This window comes from Ranitomeya variabilis, chromosome 2 (genome assembly GCF_051348905.1).
Source record: "Ranitomeya variabilis isolate aRanVar5 chromosome 2, aRanVar5.hap1, whole genome shotgun sequence".
In the NCBI taxonomy this organism is placed as follows: domain Eukaryota; kingdom Metazoa; phylum Chordata; class Amphibia; order Anura; family Dendrobatidae; genus Ranitomeya; species Ranitomeya variabilis.
The window spans coordinates 469,358,702-469,371,777 of NC_135233.1; the positions used below are offsets into that span (position 1 = coordinate 469,358,702).

General features: G+C 42.0%; 1 protein-coding gene across 1 annotated transcript in view; it reads right to left on the reverse strand.

Annotated features, from left to right (window-relative positions):
* Nucleotides 1-3,861: 3,861 nt before the first annotated feature.
* Nucleotides 3,862-13,076, reverse strand: part of CHRM1 (cholinergic receptor muscarinic 1) — a 236,509-nt gene continuing 227,294 nt past the window's right edge. Inside the window, exons 2-3 of the mRNA XM_077292658.1 lie at nucleotides 6,323-7,964; nucleotides 3,862-4,328 (exon numbers count right to left, since the gene is read on the reverse strand). Of these exons, the coding sequence (XP_077148773.1) occupies nucleotides 6,327-7,892 (1,566 nt within the window). The 5' untranslated portion in view covers nucleotides 7,893-7,964 and the 3' untranslated portion in view covers nucleotides 3,862-4,328; nucleotides 6,323-6,326. The remainder of the gene's footprint in view (nucleotides 4,329-6,322; nucleotides 7,965-13,076) is intronic.

Genomic DNA, 13,076 nt, shown 5'->3' on the forward strand with positions numbered 1-13,076 from the left:
AGGGAGCCGAATGTCAATCAGCATGACATCAACAGAGAATAGTGAAAGAAAAGCTACTGCTCTGTCGACGTGACATCAGTGGAAGCTGCCCAATCGCCAGCAGGAATAGTCTGTGATCTCTCTGTGCCGGAACAAATCGGCGCCTGGCACAAAATAGTCCTAGATAACGCCTCTAATGTTCTGAAAAAAGTAGGGAAACATTTCCAAGTGGGGTGGAATCAAAATCGTAATTTCGCAATAGTTTTTTTTTGTTCTATTTGTATAGCGTTCAATGTATGGTAAAAATGACCTGTTGACACTATTCTTCAGCCCATTTTACTATTTTACTGGTTTAAAAAAGTTTTGCAACAAATTAACTTTTTTGGTCCCATTTTCCGAAATCTGTAAGCTTTTTACTTTTCCATTGTTGGAGCTATGCTAAGACTAGAGATGAGTGAACCTGAACTGTAATGTCATAGTGTCCAATGCTGAACCCCAAACACAAACTTCTCCTGAAAGTGTGTTGTACAGTTCCGGAGTCTAAAAAGGGGGTAAAGAGAAGGAGAGAGAGAGTTTCTAGCTCCAAAATTCGGGTCCCCATTGATTTCAATGGGGTTCAGGTTCAAGGTCGGGTAGAGTTCTGGCCCTGGAACCGAACTTTGGGCTAAAGTTCAGTCGAGTATCAAAGCCCAAACTTCCACGGGTCCGCTCATCCCTAGTTAGGGCTTGTATTTGGATGCTAAGTTGTAGTTTTTTATTGGGATACATATCACATTTTGTTTGCTGTACATTTTTGGGGGAGGGGCAGTGACTGATAAATGTTAATTCTGGCACTAAATTATTATTTTTTTTACAGCAGTTAATTCATTTTTTCATTTTGATAGATAAAAGTAATATAGCTGCCGTGATCCATAATAACCTTATTCTTTCATTTCTTTAGTTTTAGGTCTGCGAAAAGGAAGGTGATATAAATGTTTACGCTTTAAAAGAAGTGATAAAATACAGAACATTCGCACAGCAAAGTCATTTTTACATTGCTGTGCATATGCGCATTCTTTTTGAGTTTTTTTTTTTAGCGCTTTTTCCAGGTGGATTTTACTGTTTGTATCAAAGACATAGTAATGGTTTGCAGGATATCTACAGTATTTTTCAGACTATAAGACATACTTTTTTCCTCACACAGTGTGGAGGAAAATGGGGGGTGCGTCTTATAGTCTGGATGTATGGGCTCTGGCTGTGGTGGGTAGGTGGAGGAGCGATATCGGAGGAGCGACAGGTCACAGAGGAAGGAGGCGATGGCTCCAGCTAACTCCTGTGCCCGCTGCTAAAGAGAAATTAATATGCACTTTATTGGCATTTCTCTTAAGTATCGGCACATGTGACCGCCGGCAGCAGCAGGCGGCTGACATTGCGCGCTACTGAAGAGAAATGGATACTCACCGCTATGTCCAATGAACAGTCCCGGTGAGTATTCCGGCAGCTGTGATGATGTCCCTGCCATGCGCTGCTTACATGCATTAATCAGCTGCTGGCACCGAAGAAGGACACTGCGACTGCGAGGGAGCAGAGGAAGGTAAGTATAATGTTTTTTATTTTTTTTATTTTTTCTGATGGGGCCATGTATACCAGGAACAGGATGGGGCCAATCAATCATACCAGGAACGAGATGGGGCCAATCAATCATATCAGAATAGGAATGGGACCATGCATTCCAGGACTGGCATGGGGCCAATTATACCAGACTAAGGATGGGGCCATGCATACCAGGATGGGGATGAGGGCCATGTATACCAGGATAGGGATGAGGGGACCATATTTACCAGGATATGTGATCTTAAGTACAGAATTGACCACATTTTTTGCTTCAGTTTTTTTTTCCCCTAATTTCCTCCTCTAAAACTTAGGTGCGTCTTATGGTCCGGTGCCTCTTATAGTATGAAAAATACGGGTATGTGTCTTTATCAATACAATAGAAGGGAAATGTACGAACTGAATCAGTCTTCTTTCTCACGGCAATAAAAGAAAATGAGCAGTAATTTCTATTTGACTGCAAAAGATGAAAAACTGTGTATAGCATCATTCTCACTGTGATACTAAATCGCAGCTTGTGTTTTTGTGCTTTGTCATGCCTATTTTATCTCTATTAACATTATAAATTACAGATGGCAACGAAAACTTGCAACAGATGCTGATTTTTTTTTTTTACCCAAATCCAATATATATTTTTTTTTTTGCAGTTAAACTGATCATTTGAGCAATATATAGACATCTTTAATGTTATTATTAGAATGGTTTCCCTATTAAAAAAAAAAATATCCGGTTTATAATATTTCCTTTGCATTTTAAGGGCTTGTTCAGAACTTTGATTTTTCCACGTATGAGAAAAACAGACTGATTATTCTGATCAGAGTTTAGAGTTGGATCCAAGTGTCATATGTTTTTCTCGTACATATGAAATAATAAAAAAAAAGTTTCTCCAACTCGGACCAATTTTTTTCACAGAACCATATACTTGCTTATTATGATAAAAAAAATTTTTTAAAAATCAGCAATTTTCAGTAAAAATCCAAGAACATGTGAATGGTCCCATAGTCTCACAGGTAAGAGTGCCATCCGTGAAAATCATGGATAACACTCAAAATGCATGCAAAACTTGGATGTGTGAATGAGCCCTTAATGGAAGCGTCCAGTTAGTGGTGTTGATAGAAGAGTTGGCTACTGGTTACCAATTGCATGATTGCTTTTTGCACCTCTAGAAGGTTCTGGGGTTTATTGGCCAATTTACCACCACTTTATGCCATTCCTATGTAGTAATAAATCCTGCACAAATCAGATTGGGGCAATCAGGGCTGTGCATCCTCGCAGCCACATAGACACATACAACTTGCTTCCAATTATAACCACATTGTAGACATTTCCACCATGTCTGATAATCTGTTTCAACAAAACACATGTAAATGCATCAGATTTTCCATCTGATTCTTTTTTTTGTTTTCGTGAAATCACACTCACGTGCTGCAGAAAAAATCCACAACATAATTCATCCAGGAGGAAGCACTCATGTACGATTCTAACGCCACATTCAGACGTCCATTTTTCTAGCACGTGCTGGTTTCCTTTTTTTGGCACCTATTATAGTCTATGGGGTGGTTAACTATCTGTGTTTTATTGTGGGACGAGTGGTCTAAAAATAATTGTTTTTTAGTCGAGTCACGGATCAAAATGACCCATACAGGTCTGTGAATTATAGAAATGGTACAAAGTGTCCATATTATGGCTAGCTGAACGAGACCTCACCCTGCAAGGAGTGGCAAAAGTTGTCACGGCATATGAAAAGTTTGGTAGGAAAACACAGAACTGAGATGGGGTTGTCCGGTTATAACTAGGGATGAGTGGACCCGTGGAAGTTCGGGTTAGACCAAACTTTAATCCAAAGATTGGTTTGGGTACCAGAACTCTAGCTGAACTTTAACCAGAACCCTATAGAAGTCAACGGGGACTCGAACTTTGGTCTCCCTCGTTCGATGGAGATCCGACCGTTGAGCCCAACAGCGATCAGTATAATTTTTATCCCTGTTAGAAAAACGGAGCGACAGGTCAGACACCCAACCACCACATCATCCTTTCTCTATGGGGCTTCCAGAAAAAGCAGAGCACAGCGCTTGGCGGTCCCATAAGGAAAGAGAATGCACACTGCCGCGCCATTCAAACGGGAAAAAAGTCCCCCATTCTGCCGATTCCTGTGGGTCCCAACAGATGGACCCCCGCTACTCATAAAGTTATCACCAATCATATGGAGAAATGATCACTTGGTTTCGCCGACCACCCCTTTAGGCCACCATGAAGAACTACAGACAGAAGAAGCGGCTGAGTCCGTATCTTGCACTTTTTTTGTAATGTCCATTTTTTATTTACTTGAGATCAGAATAAATACACGACCCCTGCCCTTAAAACTCTGTTTGTAAACAATAGAAAACCTTACCATGTTCTTTGGCCTGTCTTTTTGTTTGGTTTGGCGCAGCAGGGATATCCCGTATGAAAAATGGAATATTATCCCCGAAACGGTAAGACTGGCCTTCCCTAAATCCCCCTCCTTCCCTTAGTTCAAAATAACATGTACAAGACGTGTTAAAGCCCAAGACAGCCAGACTTCATCTACGGAAAGTTCCAATGGATCAGTCATCCATTCCTCGTTGAAGGCTTTCCTCCATTGCATTTTTCCTTCTCTGTCCCTATTTTCATCACAGGGATAGCGTGATCTTTGTAGTCCCTCTTAGCCACACATGCAGGGGACTCCATGTCATCTGAGGTCCTTTAAGCAGAACTTGTGTCTGACAATAATTTGTGTCCTAAGGGGATAAAAAAACAAATAATTAGGACAAACAGTATAAAGGGACTTATCGGTTTACCTTCTAGCTCCACAATATTCTATGAAGCTGCATAATGTGACCTAAAGGGGGTTTTCTAGGTAACACTTTGACAACGGGCTGGTGGACAAGATTGTTTTTCTTGTATGGGTGCGATCCATGGTTTTCACGGACAGCACTCATGCCTATGATATTCTATGGAGCTGTACACATGTCCTATATTTTCCTAGGACTGAGTGGTCTGCAGAAAAAAATGGAGACGTTTTATTTTGATCTGAGGGTCGGATCAAAAACAGCAATGCAAATCTATGGATCCATGAAAAACATCGAGCCGCACTTGGATGACATCTGAGTGTTGTCCAATTTTCATGGACTGACAGAAGTTGAAGATAGAGACTCTACCAGTACCCAGGGAAAATGGACACGGGTACAGTCACAACAGGATTGGATTTTATTGGTAAAATGACCATATAAAACAGTGGACACTGGGGAAGGTTCGAGATCTCTCTCCCCCTAATGTAAAGCTGTGCTGCGCAAACATCCTGCTCTGCAACTATTGGGCGAAGCTTCACTGCACAGACTTCTTGCTCTGCAGCTTTTGGCTGGACCTGTAATGCACAAATTTCCTTCTCTGCAGCTATTGGCTGAAGCTGTGCTGCACAGACTTCCTGCTCTGCAGTTATTGGTTGAAGCTTCACTGCACAGACTTCCTGCTCTGCAGCTATTGGCTGAACCTGTACTGTACATACTTCTTGCTCTGCACCTATTGGCTGAACCTGTACGACATAGACTTCTTGCTCTGCAGCTATTGGCGGAAGCTGTATTGCACAGATTTCCTGCTCTGCAGCTATTGGCTGAAGCTGCATTGCACAGATTTCCTGCTCTGTAGCTATTGGCTGAAGCTGCATTGCACAGATTTCCTGCTCTGTAGCTATTGGCTGAAGCTGTACTGCACAGATTTCCTGCTCTGTAGCTATTGGCTGAAGCTGTACTGCACAGATTTCCTGCTCTGTAGCTATTGGCTGAAGCTGCATTGCACAGACTTTTTGTTCTGCGATACCCCAGCATGCACGCTGAACATTATCCTGATAATACCAAAAGCTCTCTACGCTATGTAAGCTGCTGCTGCTGTCTTCTGCAATTGGGCCAAAAATTTAGAGAAAACTACCTGGAGAAGAAAAGAGAGTTCTTAATACTAATGGGTTGCAGTAATCAGAAAATTACCTGTTGTTTAAATCAAGTATTTGCTTTAGATGTATTCTTTAAAAAAAGGCAATATTTTTTTCATGATCATTATTACAAAACAAAATTATCAATCTTGCTATCTTCACATGGGCCACTGGTTCATCTTAAGCTCATACTTCCTGTCCTTTCAGGAAGAGTTTTCAGCAGTTTCCTTATCATCAGAGGCAGGATTACAATGACACCTCTATGCACAGCTGATAACACAGGATCCACAATAAGCTTATCACAGCTGATCCTGCTCCTTCCTTCACAACCCTTTCACATGCTCATTAGAAACTTCAATACAAGAAAAAAGGTCGGGGTTTGACCATTGTGGCTATGTACATGTGTTGTTTCCTGAAGCAATCTGACATTAAAGTCTAAAAAAGCCCCTGTGGCCAGTAAGAAAACCGCAAGATTTCTATTTTTTATTTTTACTACAGATTGTGATTTGTAAAGAAAAAAATGCCAATTTTTTAAAACATGTAATGCAAAAATCTGATTTAAACAATAGGTCATTTTCTGATGATAGCATCCTTTAAAAATAGTATGTGAAAATCTAATTTTTCTGGTTTTCAAAGAATACTTAGCGACAATTAATGGACAATTTTCATCATCATCTGAGCTCATTGTAGGAAACATAAAAATTAAGTACACAGTAGTGTTGAGCGAATGTGCTCGGATGAGGTGTTATGCGAGCACGTTCGCTCAACACTAGTACACAGCTTTTGTCATTGCATTTTTCCACCCACCCATTCACTGTGATGGAGTTCTGAAGAAAGCTGCTGTGTGCCTATGTGTCCTCCATTTCCGCTTGTCCCATCGACAGAGTAGAAGCATTTTGAAAGTGCGCCTGAATGAGTGGTTGCAGAGTGCATAACACATGGGGTTGACAGTACTGTTCACATAGCATAGCCAGTAACCCAGCTCCCACAACTTTGTTGGAATACAATCCTTACAGAATGTGGACACTAGCACCATGATATTATAAGGAGTCCAAGTCAAAATAAAAGCAAGCAAAATAGCACTTAATGTCCTTGCGGCTTTTTTTTCCTTGATGAGTGAATTACTTTTCCTCTTTCCATGACGGGCTTTTTCCACTTTAGCTTTAATAACTGTTGACGGCAGAGCTGTAGTCTGGGATCGGGATGATTTTCTAGTTATCTCCCGCTTTCCCCCATTGGCTTCATTCTCTAAATCTCCCCGATCAAGGGTGTCGTTTGACCCGCGAGAACCTGTGGGGGTAGCAACGACAGTGCTCACCATTGGAAGTCGTATGACAGCGGAGCAGATGCTCTTCATCTCGTAGGGTGGATCTTCTCCATCGGAAGAAGAGGAAAGTGAGTCTGCCGAAGCAGCGTCTTCCATGGTGTTCCAGCTCCCGTTACTTCGATGTTGAGGATAGCTTCTGAGTGATGGACTGGCGGCAAGTTTACCCGGAAAACAACACGCTCTCTTGATTCTTGGCACTGTTATTTGCGATCTGGACAATCTTTCCGATTCTCCCATCCCACTGCTACTACCACTTCTTACGCTCCCCAAGGGACGAACAATGTTTTCTGTTTCCGAACCTTGCAAGCCCGCCAGTTCTCTGCTTCTGTTCTCTGTTTCTCTGTAAATCCTCCAGTACAGGATAATCATAATAGTTACTGGCAAGTAAAAGGCAGCAATGGCGGTGCCAAATGTGATAATAGGCTGTGACAAGAACTGGATGTAGCATGCATCGGGTTCTACTGTTCTTTCACCAACGATGTACTGCCAGCACAATATAGCAGGTGCCCATAAAACAAACGATATAATCCATGCCAACCCAATCATAATGGCGGCTCTTTTTGGTGTTCTCTTAGCCCTGTACGTCAATGGTCGAGTAATTGAAAAATAGCGGTCAAAGCTTATAATCAACAGGTTCATTACAGAAGCGTTACTGGTGACATAATCTAGTGCCAACCACACGTCACAGGAGATACTGCCAAGTGCCCAACGACCCATTATAATATAGGTTGTGTACAAGTTCATGGAGACGGCACCAATGACGACATCGGCGCATGCTAAACTGAGAATGAAGTAGTTGTTGACAGTCTTTAGGTCGCTGTTGACTTTGAAGGCCAAGAGTACCAAGATATTTCCAACGGTGGTAATAAGAGAAAGAATTCCTGTGGTCAAGGCAATAAGCACCACCTCCCACATAGCGTGTCCTCCAAAGGGGTCTCTGTACGGATACTCTGTAGCATTGGGGGCCCACGGGTCGATAGTAGAATTATTCATGGTTGGAAGCCTGTTGGTCATCGGTTCTTGCCAAGCATTATGATGGAGGGCTAGCATGACATTTTTGAGAGAAGGAGGGGTACGGACCCCCTTTAGCCAAAGCTTGTTAATCCTTTTATCCACTGTAACCTGCAAGTAAGACAAATATAAGAATTAATGTCAGAAAGTAAATAATTGCCAATATGAAAGCTCAAAAAAACTTTTTGCAATAGTCCAGTAGAAGACTCCAGGTAACAGGTGGATGAGAGAGCACAGTACAGAAAGCCGCAGCACTTTGCTACCTCCGCTTGTTGCACCTGACACCGCCCAGAGGTTTTGTGGTGTCTCCAGTGTCTTCTGCTGTCATATGTCTCCCTTTTTTCTACTCCTTAATTTATTTTCTTATTCTTTCACTCCTAGTTCCCCGCCTGCCACCGCTGCTACGTGTGCCTCTAATCTGTAACTAAACAAAGCCGGATTTATGATTTCTGTCGTTGGGAGGAAGACGTTCTGTTACTGAAGGAGGGATCCCCCTTCTCTTGTGTTACTTAAAGTAAGGGAGGGAGAAGTGGTTGGACGGGTTTGAAGTAAAATGATTAAATGAAGGAGGAAGTGAAAGAAAGTAAGAGAGAGAGAGAAATTACTGTAAGGAAAGCATTTTAGAATAAACCATATGTTACCAAAGCACCAGCTCGCCTTCCGTCGCACCTCCTCTTATGTCACAGTCATTATTCCTATGTCTACGTGTTCCTCCATCTATCCTTCCTTGCAACTCGCTCTATAAAATCCTTTTAAATTTTTGTTTACTTACTGTTAATTTGACCTCCTGATATCCTGCACCACTTTTTGGCTTATGTCGTGTTTACCCTGTAGATAGCTATTTAAGTCTCATTATATTGGCATCATTATTGCACATTTTTTATACAGCATCGTAGCCGGCAGTGGAAGGGTTTTGGCATATGGCATCTTTTTCAATCAGACTGAGCCCGGAATTCGCCCGAAGTAGCACCGCATAAGTACCCAAAAAAATGGCCATAATGCACAGCAATGTAGAAACGACATTGCTGTGCAGATGTTTAGTCTTATGTCACTTCTTTTAACCATTTGGAAGCCCTTAAGTAGTTAAAAGAAGTGACATGCTCAATCTACGGGCGGCTTCCATTAGGAAGCCACCCGCTCTCTCTATTTAATAAAATAGAGCCAAAAATGCTGAAAGAACAACAGCAAAGCCGTCTCTGGAAAATGAGTGACAGCACTTTCCTGTAGTGGCTTTGCCTGATAAAATTCGGCAGCTGTTCTGGCATCTAGATGACTTTGTGTGCACATGTGCTAAGACTCATTTGTATCCTGGTTTATAATGGAAGGCACAAAGCTGTGCTGAATCCATCACATGCTAGACACCACTGGCACCTGATAAACGCTATGGACTGCGAGGTGTCTGTCATATGTGAGGCAAACATAGCCAATATGCAAACTGCCTTTTTCGGAGAGAAAGACGACTTGAACACTATAGCGTCACCTGTTGGAAACAAGTCACTATCAACCCTTTATCAAGCCTTGCAATATGACATAGGAAAAAAGCCAAATCAGAATCTCAATTTGCAGACGTGTTTTGGGGTATTGCCCCTCATCAATGCAAAGTCTGAGATCTGATTTGGTTAGGTGAGAGGCACTGGACAGATGTCTTGGATAAATCATATATAAATAATACATAAAAACATTACAATGAAAACAAAAATAAATAAACACGTGAAATCACAATATAGACTTGATAAATCAGCTGAGTGAGCTTTGCCACAATTTCTGCACTAAATCAGATCACCATCTTCCAAGTGCCAATGTATAAGATGCGTGCCAAATGATTAGAAATTCTGGTTTAAAGCCTGTGACTTAAAAGCAAACGCAAAAAAATAGAAAATTACCCAGGATTAGGTGTAAACGTCACAGATACTCATATGAATAGAAGGCAATTTTTCCAATAGTTAGTTAAGACCTGTTCCATTTATCACACAAAAAGCATGCAATGTATAAAGGAAAGTTGCACATCATGGCACAATGATATCACATCTTTTTTTCTACATTGAAAACCCCAGATCGTGCTTTCCTCCCAAGTGGATAAAAATGTGATGGTGCCACAGAAAAAGTGCACTAAGAAGTGGTCTACTGCAGCCCACACTCAGAGAAGGGCCCACAATAAACCTTTCCCCATCCATCCCTCTGAACCGGTAGGCCACAGCGAGGATCATGGATCGGTTGCCTGCCCTTGACTGCCAGCCATGCTTCCATCATTCTCTGTGATGGCCACGCGAATGGCACTAGGAGCTCAGTCTAAAGTGGCTCTGAGCCAAAGGGTGTAAGATGACCATAGACTCTCCCATTACACCAGTCAGAAGGGAACCCATAAGGGAACCTCACCCTGAAATGTCCTAGTGACAAACACACATGTAAGGGTAGCACGCAATAAGAAACAAGTAAAATAATTAGTGAAGGTCTTCACAGACCTTCAACCGGAAAATGTAAAAAATCTCCCATCCTAGCCAGAAGGCCCAAATTAAGAGTATGTGCTTAAAAAGTGTGAAAGAAGTGCGTGCAAATGTACTGTGAAACTTAGTTGGACTCCCACACCCAGTGATTTCAAGCACCCCAGGGTCACCACTCCTGGAGCACTCTGCATCTTGGGCTTTCAAACTTTCAAAAGGGACCTAATGGCTTCGACCTTGAGAACGGGGCCAAGTTGCTGTAGCGAGATCTATAGGTTATGCAATGCTCGCTGGGAAAAATGGATGCACCGGAAACCCTGTTCTCGTCCTCTTCGAAGAGGCTATTTGAAATTAGGTTGTAACTGTCAAGGGACTGCATGGCAAAAGTTATAGAATGTAGAAATATGCTTGGAATTTTACCTCCACAAATGTTTTAAGATCTCTGTTTGCTGTCAGCAGAGCTTTTAGGATGACAAACATTTCACCACACCTTAAGATTGCCCCCAGTCTTTGTTGATATGGCTATAGCAGTGACATCGTGACTACGGGAGATGATCAATGCAGCCAATCACTGAGCGCTGCATCACTACCGAGTTCAGTGATTGGCTTCAGTGGTCATGTTCAGTAGATGTGACATCACTATGATAGCTAGATCAGCAAACACATTGGGCATTAGCAGAGAGCCGTCACTGGAGTGGCAGACGGTATGTGCGACTGACTTTGTTACTTTTACATACAGTGATCCTCTGGTATTAAAAAAAAAAAAAAAAAAAAAAAAAACAACCTCTTCAGGTCACTTCTATAAAGATTGAGAATTAAAGATTGGATGTCAACATTAGAAAAAAGTTCAGCAGAAAGTGTGCCAATGGACCATCTATGGTCTGTGTCTAGTATTACAGCCCTATCACAAGGAAAAAAGTGTCCAGTTTTTTACTCTTATTTTATTCCTGCTGCTCCCGATTATTCCACTTTTTTATTTGTTGTAATCCGTCATACTGTTCCAGAGGTATAGGCCTTTATATTTGCTCCTAATTTTCATGGTCCTTACTAAGAGGGGCGTGGTTCACAGGATCCTCAGGGGCGTGTCTTTAGGCTGCTCTGCATAATTACCCTCTGAGCCACGCCCCTTTATTAATGCCCAGGAGTAAATAAAAAAGCCCATATCTCTGGAACCGTCTGGTGGATTAAAAAACAAACAAAAAGCAGAATACTCAGGAGAACAACATAGATCGAATACATGCAAAAACTGCCCACTTTTCACCTGGTTTTCTGGCCCACTTTAAGTGGCCTTCCATTTTATCTCTCCGGACTGACTCACTTTTCACTGACCCTATGCAATAGAGAAGGATTATCCAGATTTATTTGACATGTGAAAAAGCAATGCAATATCTGGTTGAAGGAAAACAAGGACAATTTGTCAAAGCAGAAAAACGCACATACCAAACTAAACTTTTATAGATAATAGAAGCCCCTTAAAGAAAAAACAAAAACGTGTATTTCCTTTTGTCATTAGTACACAATATTTTTGCACTTACTGGGTTACGCCAGCAGAAACCACAGAAAGAAGAAAACCTCCCTGCTGGAGGCAATGAATGGCACAGCATGAATGGCACAGCATGAATGGCACAGCATGAATGGCACAGCATGAATGGCACAGCACGGCTCGCTACTTGCGATCTGCAGACCAAGAATAACAAGCCGTTCACTGACTGCAGTTTGCTTTAAGTTATGGTAATAAAAACTCTCCCTGGCAGTACAATGTTTCCATGGTTCTCCCATACTTCTCCCATATATCTGTATTATTCACAGCAGCGCAGCTGCATGGTGGCGCCGGAGTCCTGCCCTATACTTTCTGCATTGGGCTACATTGCAGGACTCCTGCCAAGCATGCAGAATATTTCCTGTGCAGGCAGGGATATATTATAGGGATGAGGTGGCAACTGCAGCAATTATTCATTTCTGACAAGGGCAGGCCATCTGTTCCTATACACAAGCCTCACTCCCTTCGTCAGCACCTTGACGGAGAAAAACAAAACTCCTCCTCCTCAGGTAAGTTACGGTGACACCTCTATTAGTTTCCAAAGGCGTGCGGCATGGAAAGGGTTATGGAGTGCACCGCAGAGTTTCTTGTTAATTCTCCACTCCCCGTCCTCCCCTTTCACGTCTGTGGGTAAACAGGTGATCTTGGGGCAAACAGCGAAACGAGACAGGTGTACACAAGACAGGCACGCAACCACCCTGTAACTACAACACTGCAGTCTAGAAAGCATTGCGTCGCATCACCCCTATTTAGCCAGATAATTAACCCAGAATACGCCAAACCACAACCGGTATACCTGCATCACAAGCCCACCACACCCCCAAAAACGAAAAATTCAATCAACTGCTTAACCCCTTCCCTTCTGCATGCATTCCAGACGTTACTGAGCAAAGCAAACTTTTTATTTTCATTTTCAAAAGAGATTATAAATTTGTGGAAACTGCCTGTGTCCCAATATATTTTTTCATTTTTTGTTCTTCTTGCAAACCAAAAATGAGTAAAAGATTCAATTTCATATGTAATCGTTGTTAAATAAATAAATATTTTTGCTTTTTTATGCCTCTAGATTTATTCCGGTATTCTGATTACCTGGAGACCAAATATGGAAGGACTGTCATATGATGAAAGGTTATAAAAGATGGCATTGCTTAGCTTAGAAATAAGACGTCTCAGTAGAGGTCTCGTTTATATGCATAAATGCCCCCCCCCTCCCCGGTCAATACAAATAAATACCCCCCTGGT